Source organism: Grampus griseus (assembly GCF_964374135.1).
Source record: "Grampus griseus genome assembly, chromosome: 4".
Lineage (NCBI taxonomy): Eukaryota > Metazoa > Chordata > Mammalia > Artiodactyla > Delphinidae > Grampus > Grampus griseus.
Genome location: NC_138997.1, coordinates 91,786,898 through 91,799,572, shown reverse-complemented (window position 1 = coordinate 91,799,572; position 12,675 = coordinate 91,786,898). Strand labels below are relative to the sequence as shown.

At 37.2% G+C, this 12,675-nt stretch overlaps 1 protein-coding gene across 5 annotated transcripts in view; it reads left to right on the top strand.

Moving 5' to 3' along the window:
- Positions 1-12,675, top strand: part of LOC309821885 (recombining binding protein suppressor of hairless) — a 231,627-nt gene that overhangs the window by 177,265 nt on the left and 41,687 nt on the right. For all 5 annotated transcript variants that reach the window (XM_082653428.1, XM_082653425.1, XM_082653426.1 and 2 more), the window contains one exon: positions 9,879-9,917. In XM_082653428.1, the coding sequence (XP_082509554.1) occupies positions 9,879-9,917 (39 nt within the window). The remainder of the gene's footprint in view (positions 1-9,878; positions 9,918-12,675) is intronic.

Sequence of the window (12,675 nt, the reverse complement as noted above, 5' to 3'; positions counted from 1 at the left end):
CCAGGGAAGTCCTAACAATTCTTAAATGATTGTCGTAAGAACATAAGAGCTATGCCAGGAAGCTGGCCATAGAGTGTCTTATGTGTCAACTTCATTGAATGTTTTTTGATAGGTTTGTCACCACCAGGTTCTGTGGCAATTAGGGTCAGGCCAGCAACTTGATCAGGAGATTAGTGCTTCTCTGATTGTGGCCTTTTTTGTTTTGATATAATTTCAGTTTACAGAAGAATTGCAAGAATATTACAGAGAAGTTCAGCCAGATACGTCAGTCATTAACATTTTACCACATTTGCATCATCCTTTTGTGTATCTACACATGCACGCACACACACACACACGCATGCACATATATACTTATTTTCCCTGAACCCTTTGAAGGTAATTAGGCATCATGCCCTTTTCTCCCTAAACACTACAGTGTTTCTAAAAAATAAGGACATTCTCTTATTGAACCCCTGTACAGCTGTCAAAACCAGAAATTAAAATTGATATCCTATTTTCTAATCTACCGTTTTATGCAGATTTTGTTACTTGTCTAAATAATGTCCTTTTATAGCAGAGTAAATTCTGGATAGTCTGTTGTATTCAGTGATCATGTATCTTTAGTCCCTTCTAATCTGGGCCAGTTTCTCAGTTTTTTGCTTGTTTTTCACAACCTTGATGCTCTGAAAAGTATAGTCTACTTACTTTGTTGACTATTCCACAATTTAGGTATATTATGTTTCCTCATGTTTAGATTCAAGTTCTGTGTTTTTTTTTTGTCAGTGATATCACAGAAGTGATATTGTGCTCTTATGCATCACGTTAGGAGGCATTTGATGTCAATTTGTCCTATTCAGTCTCTTGACATGAAATTGGAGTACTTTGCTCAGTGTCTCATTGCTCCCTCTTGTTGAGCCATAGGTTTTAAGACATATACTTTTCATATAAGATCTTTATATGTGATGTTAATGGATACCAGTGTTCTCATAACTCAGTTGTGCTAACTGGGTGGTGAGGCTTATGGCTGTTGCAGATTTAATTGGGGGAAATCCCTCCTCAGGTATGGCTTTTAGAAAAGACATCTTTACCCTAACCTGGTAATAATAATATTGGAGATACCTAAAAAGCCAGATGCTGAGAATAGCTGGAAATGATGGTCCCAGTCACTCATTCTTTGTATCTTTCCACTCTTCCTGATTCTTTACACAAACTGCTGACAGACTGTTAAGTTTGTTGTTGTTGTGGTTTTAATTGAAAAAGAAAAGGTAGGATAAAGGGACTTTAAAAATTAAGGAAGCAGTGCTTTTCAAATGTTCTCTACCCAGTATACTAGTAAGAAGGGGAGCATGTTCTCCACCTGATGGGGTCAACTGCAAGTGTGGCATGTCTTTGAAGTCTACCCCATAGGATACTTGTTCTAATAGAAACATGCTTAATAAATGTGATGGTTTCAGAGACTACATCATGCCTTGATTGTCTTTGTTACAGTATCCAGTCTCCTGCCTTGATTGTCTTTGTTACAGTATCCAAGACCACTAGTTACACCCTGACAGGTTTTGAGCATTATTGCCATTAAATATGGTTCTTAAAGTAAGAGTAGTTTCAAAGCTAGAAGTTGAAATGCGACAAAGGGTGACATGTCTTGCTCAAAGTTATGTGACTTAATACGTAGGCTGTTTTCTGCCATAGGTATAGAATGAATAAGCTTTTAGAAGTAAAAATAAGTTACATATTTACTTTAAATATATTTTTTAGATTAGTCTAATATTAATCTTTTAAATCATATTCAATAAGTACAATATTTAAGTTGTTTCTTACATTTTTGTTTTATAAACTATATAGATAATATCTTTGAACATATGCCGTTGTCCATTTGTCTTAGTAGCATGTAAGTTCCATAAGGACATGGATTTTGTGTTTCTTTTGTTCACTGATGTATACCAAGTACCTATATTTTGTACATACTAGGTGAATGAATGAATCTAGAGACAAAGACAGTATGTTATGTGTAGTCCTTTCTAACTAGCATCTTCTATTTTTGTGAGTAAATTACTAAACAGCTTCCTAGTACCACTTGCTTTGTTTTTCGTATTATATTTTAGCATAGATTATAGTGATAGTGTATATCACCTATTTGTTTCTTTCTCCTGGTGGAATGATCAGGTATGGATTCTTGAGTATATGAATCAGGTTTCCTAATTTTCCCATCAAGTGTTGTTTAATTTCAGTATCTTGAATCATGTTTCAAGAATTCTAGTACTTTTTTGAACTGTATACTGTTTACAGCAGATTTGGTGCAGAGTTTGGCTTAATTATGAGTTTGAATTGTTCATGCTTTCTTTTCTACATTTTTCCTGCAAATACCACACCAGTGTGTCTTGAGTTAATTTATTGTAATATCGTTTCTGCATGAAGCAAAAAATTTGTGAAATACAAAAAAATAGAGGAAATTACTTTTAGTTCTACACCCAAGGGCAGAATAGTTTCCCACACTACTTGAGCTTGCTTTTCCATCTAGCTCTATGTTTTTAAACTCGGAAGTTCTAATATCGTTACTAGACAGTAGTCTAGCAGTGTAATTACTAAGTTGTTCTATATTCAAAAAGGTTTTTTCTTATCCTTCCACACCCGCCTTTTGCTTTTTGACTTGGTTTTTCTCGTGTAAAGCATCTGTTAGCTAGAAAAGGTGTTTTTCCCACATTACTTGAGCTTGCTTTTCCATCCAGCTCTATGTTTTTAAACTTGGAAGTTCTAATATTGTTACTAGACAGTATTCTAGCAGTGTAATTACTAAGTTGTTCTATATTCAAAAAAGTTGTTTCTTATCCTTCCACACCCGCCTTTTGTTTTTTTTTTTTTTTGCGGTACGCAGGCCTCTCACTGTTGTGGCCTCTCCCGTTGCGGAGCACAGGCTCCGGACGCGCAGGCTCAGTAGCCTTGGCTCACGGGCCCAGCCGCTCCGTGGCATGTGGGATCTTCCCGGACCGGGGCACGAACCCATGTCCCCTGCATCGGCAGGTGGACTCTCAACCACTGCGCCACCAGGGAAGCCCCCGCCTTTTGATTTTTGACTTGGTTTTTCTCACGTGAGTCATCTGTTAGCTAGAAAAGGTGTTAAGATGGTGAAGTTTTGATATTATCATGTTTGTCCTCAATACATTTGTAGTCATATACTTCCTTAACAGATTGGTTAATATAGAAGGAAATGTATCTGTTGTGGGGAAAACAATATTACATCTCCACCATGAGCAAAAAAGAAGTGAAAGAAGTGTGTAAAGTGTATGCAGGTTTTTTACTTATTTGAAAATTCAAATGGATTGGAGGATATGTGGGAATCTTAATACTATTTATAGGTAGGAAGTGCTATGTTTAGTGATTGATGGCAAAATTAAAAAAATCCTCACACTGCCAGGTATATGAAAATAAATTTAGCTATAATAATATTCTCCCTAGCTCTTTCTATTTTGAATAAAAGATCATTGTTATCTTAGAAAGGGAAAGCTAGTGAAATTAAAGTCAAATGAGTTTGCTAGCCTAAAATTATACTTACAACATAGATACTTTGGGCAGTGTAAGTTTTCTTGAGCCATAGTATTATATGAGCATTACTAATGATGGCACATAGATTTTTTTTTTTCCCCAATTTATGTTTGGCTGCATTGCGTCTTTGTTGCTTGCTGCGCACGACCTTTCTCTAGTTGTGGTGAGTGGGGACTACTCTTCGTTGTGGTGTGTGGGCTTCTCGTTGCGGTGGCTTCTCTTGTTGCGGAGCACAGGCTCTAGGCACGTGGACTTCAGTAGTTGTGGCACGTGGGCTCAGTAGTTGTGGCTCGCGGGCTCTAGAGCACAGGCTCAGTAGTTGTGGCACACGGGCTTAGTTGCTCCGCGGCATATGGGATCTTCCCGGACCAGGGCTGGAACCCATGTCCCCTGCGTTGGCAGGCGGATTCTTAACCACTGCACCACCAGGGAAATCCAGCACATAGGTTTTTGTGTTTTGTTCACCAATCCCAATATGAGGGAGAAGCATACATGATAGAAGAAAAGGGTAATCACCTTTATATAAGCTAACCTTTGCTTGTTACTTAAAAAAAGTCCAGAATTACAACTTTTTTCTTTTAAATATATAACAGGGTTGATGATCACATTTAATCAAAACTATGCTTTATATAGTGTGCAAAAAATTTGAGAAACCTACTCATGCAAATGAGATATTGACAACCTATAATATCAAAAAGAGAAATTGGATAACAGTGATTCTTTGTTACAATGAGGAATTAAGTCAGTACTTCATAAAATCAAAGGTGTTCCTAGGGTACTTAAGGTTTTAGATTTTTTTGTTTTTGCATTGTTAAATATAGTGGGCACCTATTATGAAAGTGTTTTACGGAAGAGTGGCCTAAACTTGTTTGATCCAATTTATTTCTGGTTTTCAGTTGTCAACACGTCAATAGATATCTTGTTTTAAAAATAGATTACAAGGGATTTCCCTGGTGGCTCCGTGGTTAAGAATCCACCTGCCAATGCAGGGCACACGGGTTCGAGCCCTGGCCCCAGAAAATCCCATGTACCATGGAGCAACTAAGCCGGTGCACCACAACTACTGAGCCTGTGCTTTAGAGCCCACGAGTCACAACTACTGAAGCCCGTGCACCTATAGCCCGAGCTCCGCAACAAGAGAAGCCACTGCAATGAGAGACCTGCACACCACAATGAAGGGTAGCCCCTGCTCGCCGCAACTACAGAAAGCCCGCACGCAGCAACGAAGACCCAAAGCAGCCAAAGATAAATAAATAAATAAAATTTCAAAAAATAGATTACAAGTAAAGATAAAAAATTTGTACCGGCCTGTCTCACCATTCCCTACTGCAAAAGGGCGGGATAGAACTTAATCTTTAAATCATAATCAGTCTCTGAGTAATTGTTAGCTGACTTGTCATTTCTGCTGAAAACTGGTTATTTTGATTGCATAATGTAAATATACATTATGAATTTTCCTAAGTCACTCATGTTTAAAGATGGGCCTTCTTTCTGTAGTAGATAATTCCTGAAGTTTTGTATATTCTATCAATACATCAGATTAGTAGAGGAAAATGGATCTTGATAAGTATAGGGTGCATATAGTATCTTGGTATAATGACAGTTTTAAATATGTAGACCTATGAATTTTATTGAATAATTAGAATTTAGTTCAATTGTGAGCTTCAGAATTGTGCATTGTGAACCTACTAAACACTTTTATGAATTTTCTCGGAAACCTCATTTTCTGATCCTTCTCCCATTCTAATAGATACAGTAACCATTAGGTTTTCTTTTTTTAATTTTTTATTGGTGTATAGTTGATTTACAGTGTTGTGTTAGTTTCAGGTGTACAGCAGAGTGAATCGGTTATACATATACATATATCTGCTCTTTTTTGGTTTTGTTTTTAAAATTCTTTTCCCATGTAGGCCATTACAGAGTATTGAGTAGAGTTCCTTGTGCTATACAGCAGGTTCTTATTAATTATCTATTTTATATATATATAGTAGTGTGTATATGTCAATCCCAATCTCCCAGTTTATCCCTCCCCCCCATCCCCTGGTAACCATAAGTTTGTTTTCTACATCTGTGACTCTACTTCTGTTTTGTAAATAAGTTCATTTGTACCCTTTTATTTTAGATTCCATATATAAGCAATATCATATGATATTTGCAGTAACCATTAGCTTTTTTTGTTTGTTTTTTGCGGTATGCGGGCCTCTCACTGTTGTGGCCTCTCCCGTTGCGGAGCACAGGCTCCGGACGCGCAGGCTCAGTGGCCATGGCTCATGGGCCCAGCCACTCCGCGGCACGTGGGATCTTCCTGGACCGGGGCACGAACCCGTGTCCCCTTCATCGGCAGGCGGACTCTCAACCACTGTGCCACCAGGGAAGCCCCAACCATTAGTTTTTAATGGGATAGATATGAATGTGATGGCATATGCATTGAAGAGAGGATTGAGACTGCACACAATTGGAGATGCTTTATTATATACTGAAGAACCAGTTGAATCTTATTAACATTTATAAGCTTTCTAGCCTTAGGATAGCACCTAGACAGAACACTGCATCATTTTGAAATGCTGTTTAGGCTTAGCAGGCAAATTGCTGAGTTCTCTTGCTCATGTTTTTTATTGGGGCAGGAGTGATATTGCACAAGCATGCTATATGATTGTTGACTTCATCTAATGGGTAGCTCCAAAAAAGAATGTAGACACATATTTTAATCAGCATTCAGTTGTTAATCTAATTTTGTAAGCATTTCACAGCACCAAGAAACAATTTGCATTTGTATTTTGAGTGCAGTGGATCTCTTACTAGCCATGTAATAAACTTATGTTCAATTCTGTGTTAGATCCCAAAGGATGCTTAATGGTTGGAGTTATTAGCTAGTTTGAAGGGTTAGTGGCATCGTGATTCTCACTGAAAAGTTTTATTTCATTTGTTAACTGTGTCTCTCTCTAAAATTTTCACCATTTTAAGCCCTTAGTTAGATTCTGGCCACACCTCAGTTTGCTTCTTCTATAAAGTATAACTGCTCTTAAATACATATGTGAAGAAGTAATTTAAAGATTGTCTTAAACTTCCTGGTTTTTGTAAAAATATTCTAGTGAGGCAGTTTTATTTTAATCATATGCTGCAGTGGTACATTTAGTCAATCTCAAAGGTTCAAAAGAAAATCTTTCCTGTGGAAAAAGATTCAGGAGTAGAGCCTTTAACTTCATAATTGGAGTTCACATCATAGATTAGCCAATAGTTCAGTGTTTTAAAACTACGGTCTTCAGCAGCCTTGCTTATATTACTACTAAATCATTGTATTTAAAATTGAACATCCTATAGGATAAAATCAATGAGAATTACTTGTTATTAATTCTTCTGACAGAAACTTGGATTATTTGCTCATTTTTAGTGCTATTTCAATTAAAGTCACTTTTCAATATTTTAGAGTTAACTAAAATACCAAAATATTCAAAGTCACAGATGCCCATTGTTTATAAATGGAGTTCATAAACAATGTCATATAGCATTAAATTACTCAACAAAAGGAAGTACATGGGATTCTAAGACTTCAGTCATCAAAGTTAATAATTATGTAAAATATGACAAATATAGTAGAGAAATCTTAAGTCAAATTAGGTTTCACAAACCTATAACTGTGATTATGAACAAGTTACTTAAACTATAACTGCAATCCTGCTTTAAAAAGAAAACAAAATTCTATTGATCATTTTTCTTCAAGTGCTGTGTGCCTCCGCCATGTCTTTCAGAAGATCTTATTTCAGAGGAAATAGGAGATCATCACATAGGGATTTGTTTCTTCCTCTTATACTTACCTTTATTAATATCACACTTAATATCTTTAGTTATTTTGGCATAACCATTTATAACTAAAAAACAGTAATAATTACTAACATTTATTCGTCATTTACTGTATTCCAGGCATTGTTCTATGTATCTTCTATATGTTAATTACCACATTTAATCCCTTCAGCAACTCCTTGAGGTCAGTACAACCGCTGTGTCCTTTTTACAGATGAGGAAGGAAACTGAGGTGTAGAGAGTCAAATAATTTCAGGGCTGCACAGGAAGTAAATATTGGGTTGGCCAAAAGGTTCGTTCAGTTTTGTCCGTAAGATGGCTTTTGTAGCGCTTAGTTGTCTAAAACTTCATTTGAGAGAGTTTTGTTAGATTGTATGTGACAGCTGTCATATCAGCATGCATTTAAAAAAAGACTTATCAAAATTGGTGAATTTTGGGGCTTCCCTGGTGGCGCAGTGGTTGAGAGTCCGCCTGCCGATGCAGGGGACACGGGTTCGTGCCCCGATCCGGGAAGATCCCACATGCCACGGAGCGACTGGGCCCGTGAGCCATGGCCACTGAGCCTGCACGTCCGGAGCCTGTGCTCCGCAACGGGAGAGGCCACGACAGTGAGAAGCTCACGTACCGCAAAAAAAAAAAAAAAAAAAAAAAAAAAAAAAATTGATCAATTTTTGTTTAGCCATTTTAATATTGAAGATGGAAGAAAAAACAACATTTTCAGCATATTATGCTTTATTATTTCAAGAAAGGCAAAAATGCAACTGAAATGCAAAAAAAGATTTGGGCAGTGTATGGAGAAGGTGCTGTGATTGATCGAACACATCAAAAGTGGTTTCCATAGTTTTGTGCTGGAGATTTCTCGCTCGACGATGCTCCACGGTTAGGTAGACCAGTTGAAGTTGATAGCAATCAAATCGAGACATTAACTGAGTACAATCAATGTTCTACCACGTGGGAGACAGCAGACATACTCAATATATCTGAATCAAGCCCTGAAAATAGTTTGTACTAGCTTGGTTATGTTAATCGCTTTCATGTTTGGGTTCCACATAGCACGATAAAAACCTTCTTGACTGTATTTCCGCATGCGATTCTCTACTGAAATGTAATGAAAACGTTCCACTTTTAAAACAAATTATGACAAGCGATGAAAAGTGGATACTGTACAACAATGTGGAATGGAAGAGATCGTGGGGCAAGCGAAATGAACCACCACCAACCACACCAAAGGCCAGTCTTTATCCAAAGAAGGGGATGTCTTGTAATGGTGGGGTTGGAAGAGAGTCCTCTGTTATGAGCTCCTTCCGGAAAACCAAACGATTAATTCCAACAAGTACTGCTCCCAATTAGACCAGCTGATAGCAACACTCAACAAAAAGCGTCCAGAATTAGTCAACAGAAAATGCATAATCTTCCACCAGGATAACGCAAGGCTGCACGTTTCTCTGATGACCAGGCAAAAACTGTTACAGCTTGGCTGGGAAGTTCTGATTCATTCGAGTATTCACCAGACATTGCACCTTTGGTTTTCCATTTATTTTGGTCTTTACAAAATTCTCTTAACCGAAAAAATTTCAATTCCTTGGAAGACTGTAAAAGGACCTGGAACAGTTCTTTGCTCAAAAAGATAAAAAGTTTTGGGAAAATGGAATTATGAAGTTGCCTGAAAAATGGCAGAAGGTAGTAGAACAAAACAGTGAATATGTTCAATAAAGTTCCTGGTGAAAATGAAAAATGTGTCTTTTATTTTTACTTAAGAAACAAAGGTACTTTTTGGCCAACCTAATACCAAATCATAGATTTGAATTCAGCTAATCTCACTCTGAGTCTTTCTCTTAACCTGCATGGTGTATGTATTTCTAATTCCAACCTAAATTGTGCTTATCCTTGCTCATGCTTTTCTCTTTGCCCTCTCCCAAACAACTGAAATGCTTCTATGCTAGTACATGTAGCATATTTATTTTTGAAGGGCCATATGCTATAAACTAATTAAGTAGTCAACATCTAGGTTTAAATCTTAACTCTGTCTGTCACTTAATTTACTCTGTGATATTGGGCAACTTGCTTTCTACATCTTTAAAATGGGCCAATATGTATCTTCCAGAATTATTTTATAATGATTAAAAAGGGAAAAAATGTATAACATAGTGCCTGGCACATGGTAAACACTTGTGAGCTCTACACCACCTCTTGGGCTGTGAGGATTTTTTTGAGTGCTCCAGATTATGTGAGACTGGGGCAGGGGGGTCTTTGGTTAGATGTCTTTTAGCAAGGTGTCTCTGGAAGGTACCTGTCATCCTCATCTAATCAGCATGGTACATGCTTAGAGTGGATGTGTCAGGCCTAGTTAGAGTTTGTTGTTTTGTTTAGGAATGGTTTTAAAGAATGTATTTTGTTATAACTGGGTATAGGTGTTTACTAGAGGATTTCTTTTTACACTGGACTTTAGTAGGGTTGAAGTATAAGTCATAAAGGAGATTTCATGGTGCCTAAAAAGCTTACTGTGGAGCATGTCATACAGCCTATTTAATTTTTTTTTCTTATTTTTTCTCTAGAAAATTTGGTGAGCGGCCTCCACCTAAACGACTTACTAGGTAAGCATTATGTTAGTCTTTCACCCAAACATTTCATAAAAGTGTTAGATCCTGTCATTTTGGAAGCTATATTAGGTGTTCTTTGCAAGAAGTTATTCACATAATGGTATCTAGATCATGAGCGTATTTCCACCCTCCCTTCCCCACATCTCCCCTTTTTCTCCCTTCAAAAAACAGGGTAAGAGGATACAGTTCAAAGGGAAAAATGAAACCTTTCAAGAATTAATATTGAGTATTATATAGTTAATATAACAAGGGCTACAGTGTAAAGATAGTTTCCTATATCTAGCTTCATTAGCCAGTCACAATTTGTTGATCACAACTGGAACTTGAAAGATACTTAAATGCTTTTAGAAGAGAATTTTAAAACAAAGATATTATCCATTTTTAATGAGACTATAAATATTATATTCTAATTATGTAATTTTTTACAGTATGCATTTTAATTACACATGTTAAATTTAAAAGTGTTAGTCTTGAATATGATTTTAAAAATTTCTAACCATCAGTGATTGTAAAATAAAAATAAGACATTCAGTTCCACAGTTACAGTCCTAGAGTTAATGCTACCCTGTGTCGTTAGTATCTTTCAAGAAAATCGTATGTGTGTATAAACATATACCTGTCTTTTTTCTTTTTAAAGTCTGGCATCATACTCTACCATTGTTCTGTTAACTGTAGATCTTCTACCTTGTTCTCCTTAGTGTATTCATAGATTTTCCTCGTCTTCCCACTGCTCCTTATTTAATTCACACCGATAGCCATTTGGGTTATTTCCACATTATTACTATTATTAAAAAAGCTGTTTCACTCAAAGAATGACAGGGGCATGCCAGAAGTACACACAAGGGGAGCCAGTTTGAAGAGGCTTCTTTTAGCCAAATCATGGACACTTTGGTCATAAAATAAATAATGATAGTAATAGATTAAAACCCATAAAATAGAAGGACAGTTTAGAAGTCTACACTGAGTTAAATAAATAATTCGATAAATGGGGGAGAGGAGATAGCTTTTCTTTACAGAAGAATTCCACCTAATAAGTGTAGAAGGAATCATGGACCTGGGAAAGCACATTTTGGCAACCGTTACAGTGATAATCGTTTCAGGCCAACATCATCAGTGAATTCTTAAACTACTGGTTTAAAGTCTGATGAGAAACAAAGTGTTTTTATAGTGTCTAAGCATATCTTCACAAAGTATGGTTAATTATAAAGTGAAAAGCAGTAACATGACAGTGAAGAAACCTGGCAGATGCCACCTTAATTAAGCGTTCTAAATTAACATCACTAATAATGGACAACTAAGTATCATATGCATCCTGAGGACATACTATCACTTTTGTAGTGGTTCTTGCCAAAAATGCATAAGCTAAATCTAAGCATAAGGAAGCATCAGACAGACACAGATGGAAGGACATTTCTATAAAATAAACAGCATCTACTCTTCAAAATTTTCAAAATCACGAAAAACTAAGACTGAGGAGTACCAGAGTAAAGGAGACCAAAAAGACATGACAACTAAGTTAAACATGACAAATTCAACTGAACCTGGAGCAGGAACAAATTTTTCTTGTGCTCTAAAGCTGGAGTTGGCAAACGTTTTCTGTAATAGGCCAGATAATAAAAGTGTTAGGCTTTTTGGGGCACACTGAGTTTGTTTTGACTTTTCAGCTCTGTTCTTGCATCCCCAAATCAGCTGTAGACAATATGTAAATGAATGGTGTGTCTGTGTTCCAGCTCAAATTAATTAAAAAAACAAACAAACTGAAGGCTATTCTGATTTGGCCTGAGGACAGCTGTTTCTCAATACTGCTCCATACTCCCACCCCCAATAAAGGACATTAGAGGGACAGTTGGAGACATCTGAATAAAATCTATTACCAGTGATAATTGCATTGTGATTGTATAAGAGACTGTCTTTTTAGGAAATAAACACAAGTATCTTGGGAAAAAGGGACTTTATGTCTATAATGTGCTCTTAAATGGTTTTAAAAACATAATATATAGGGCTTCCCTGGTGGCACAGTGGTTGAGAGTCCGCCTGCCGATGCAGGGGACACGGGTTCGTGCCCCGGTCCGGGAAGATCCCACATGCCGCGGAGCGGCTGGGCCCGTGAGCCATGGCCGCTGAGCCTGGGCGTCCGGAGCCTGTGCTCTGCAACGGGAGAGGCCACAACAGTGAGAGGCCCTCGTACCGCAAAAAAACCCCACAAAAACCCATAATATACAAATATGGTAAAATATTAACATTCGAGAGTCTGGGGGAAATGGGGACTAGGAATTGTTTGTGCTTTCATAACTTTGCTGTTACGAAATGCCTGAAATTCAAAATAAAAAAAAAAATTTAAGGTGTATTTCAGATCAAGTGGGCTGGGAAAATATAACTTATCTCACAGGTCCATGTTAATGTATTTTCAATTATTTTTATATATCTTGAAATTTTAACTGGAATTGCTTAATTCACATATATAGGCATTTTGAAATTTAAAATTTAATAGATAAATATTTTAATTTCATTACCAGCAGCAATAGGTTCAAGTGACTCCTAACGATAAAATATTTATTCATTCATTCATTCATTTAGGCTGTGTCGGGTCTTTTTTTTTTTTTTTTTTTTTTTGTGGTACGCGGGCCTCTCACTGTCGTGGCCTCTCCCGTTGCGGAGCACAGACTCCGGACGCGCAGGCTCAGCGGCCATGGCTCACGGACCCAGCCGCTCCGTGGCATGTGGGATCTTCCTGGACCGGGGCACGACCCCG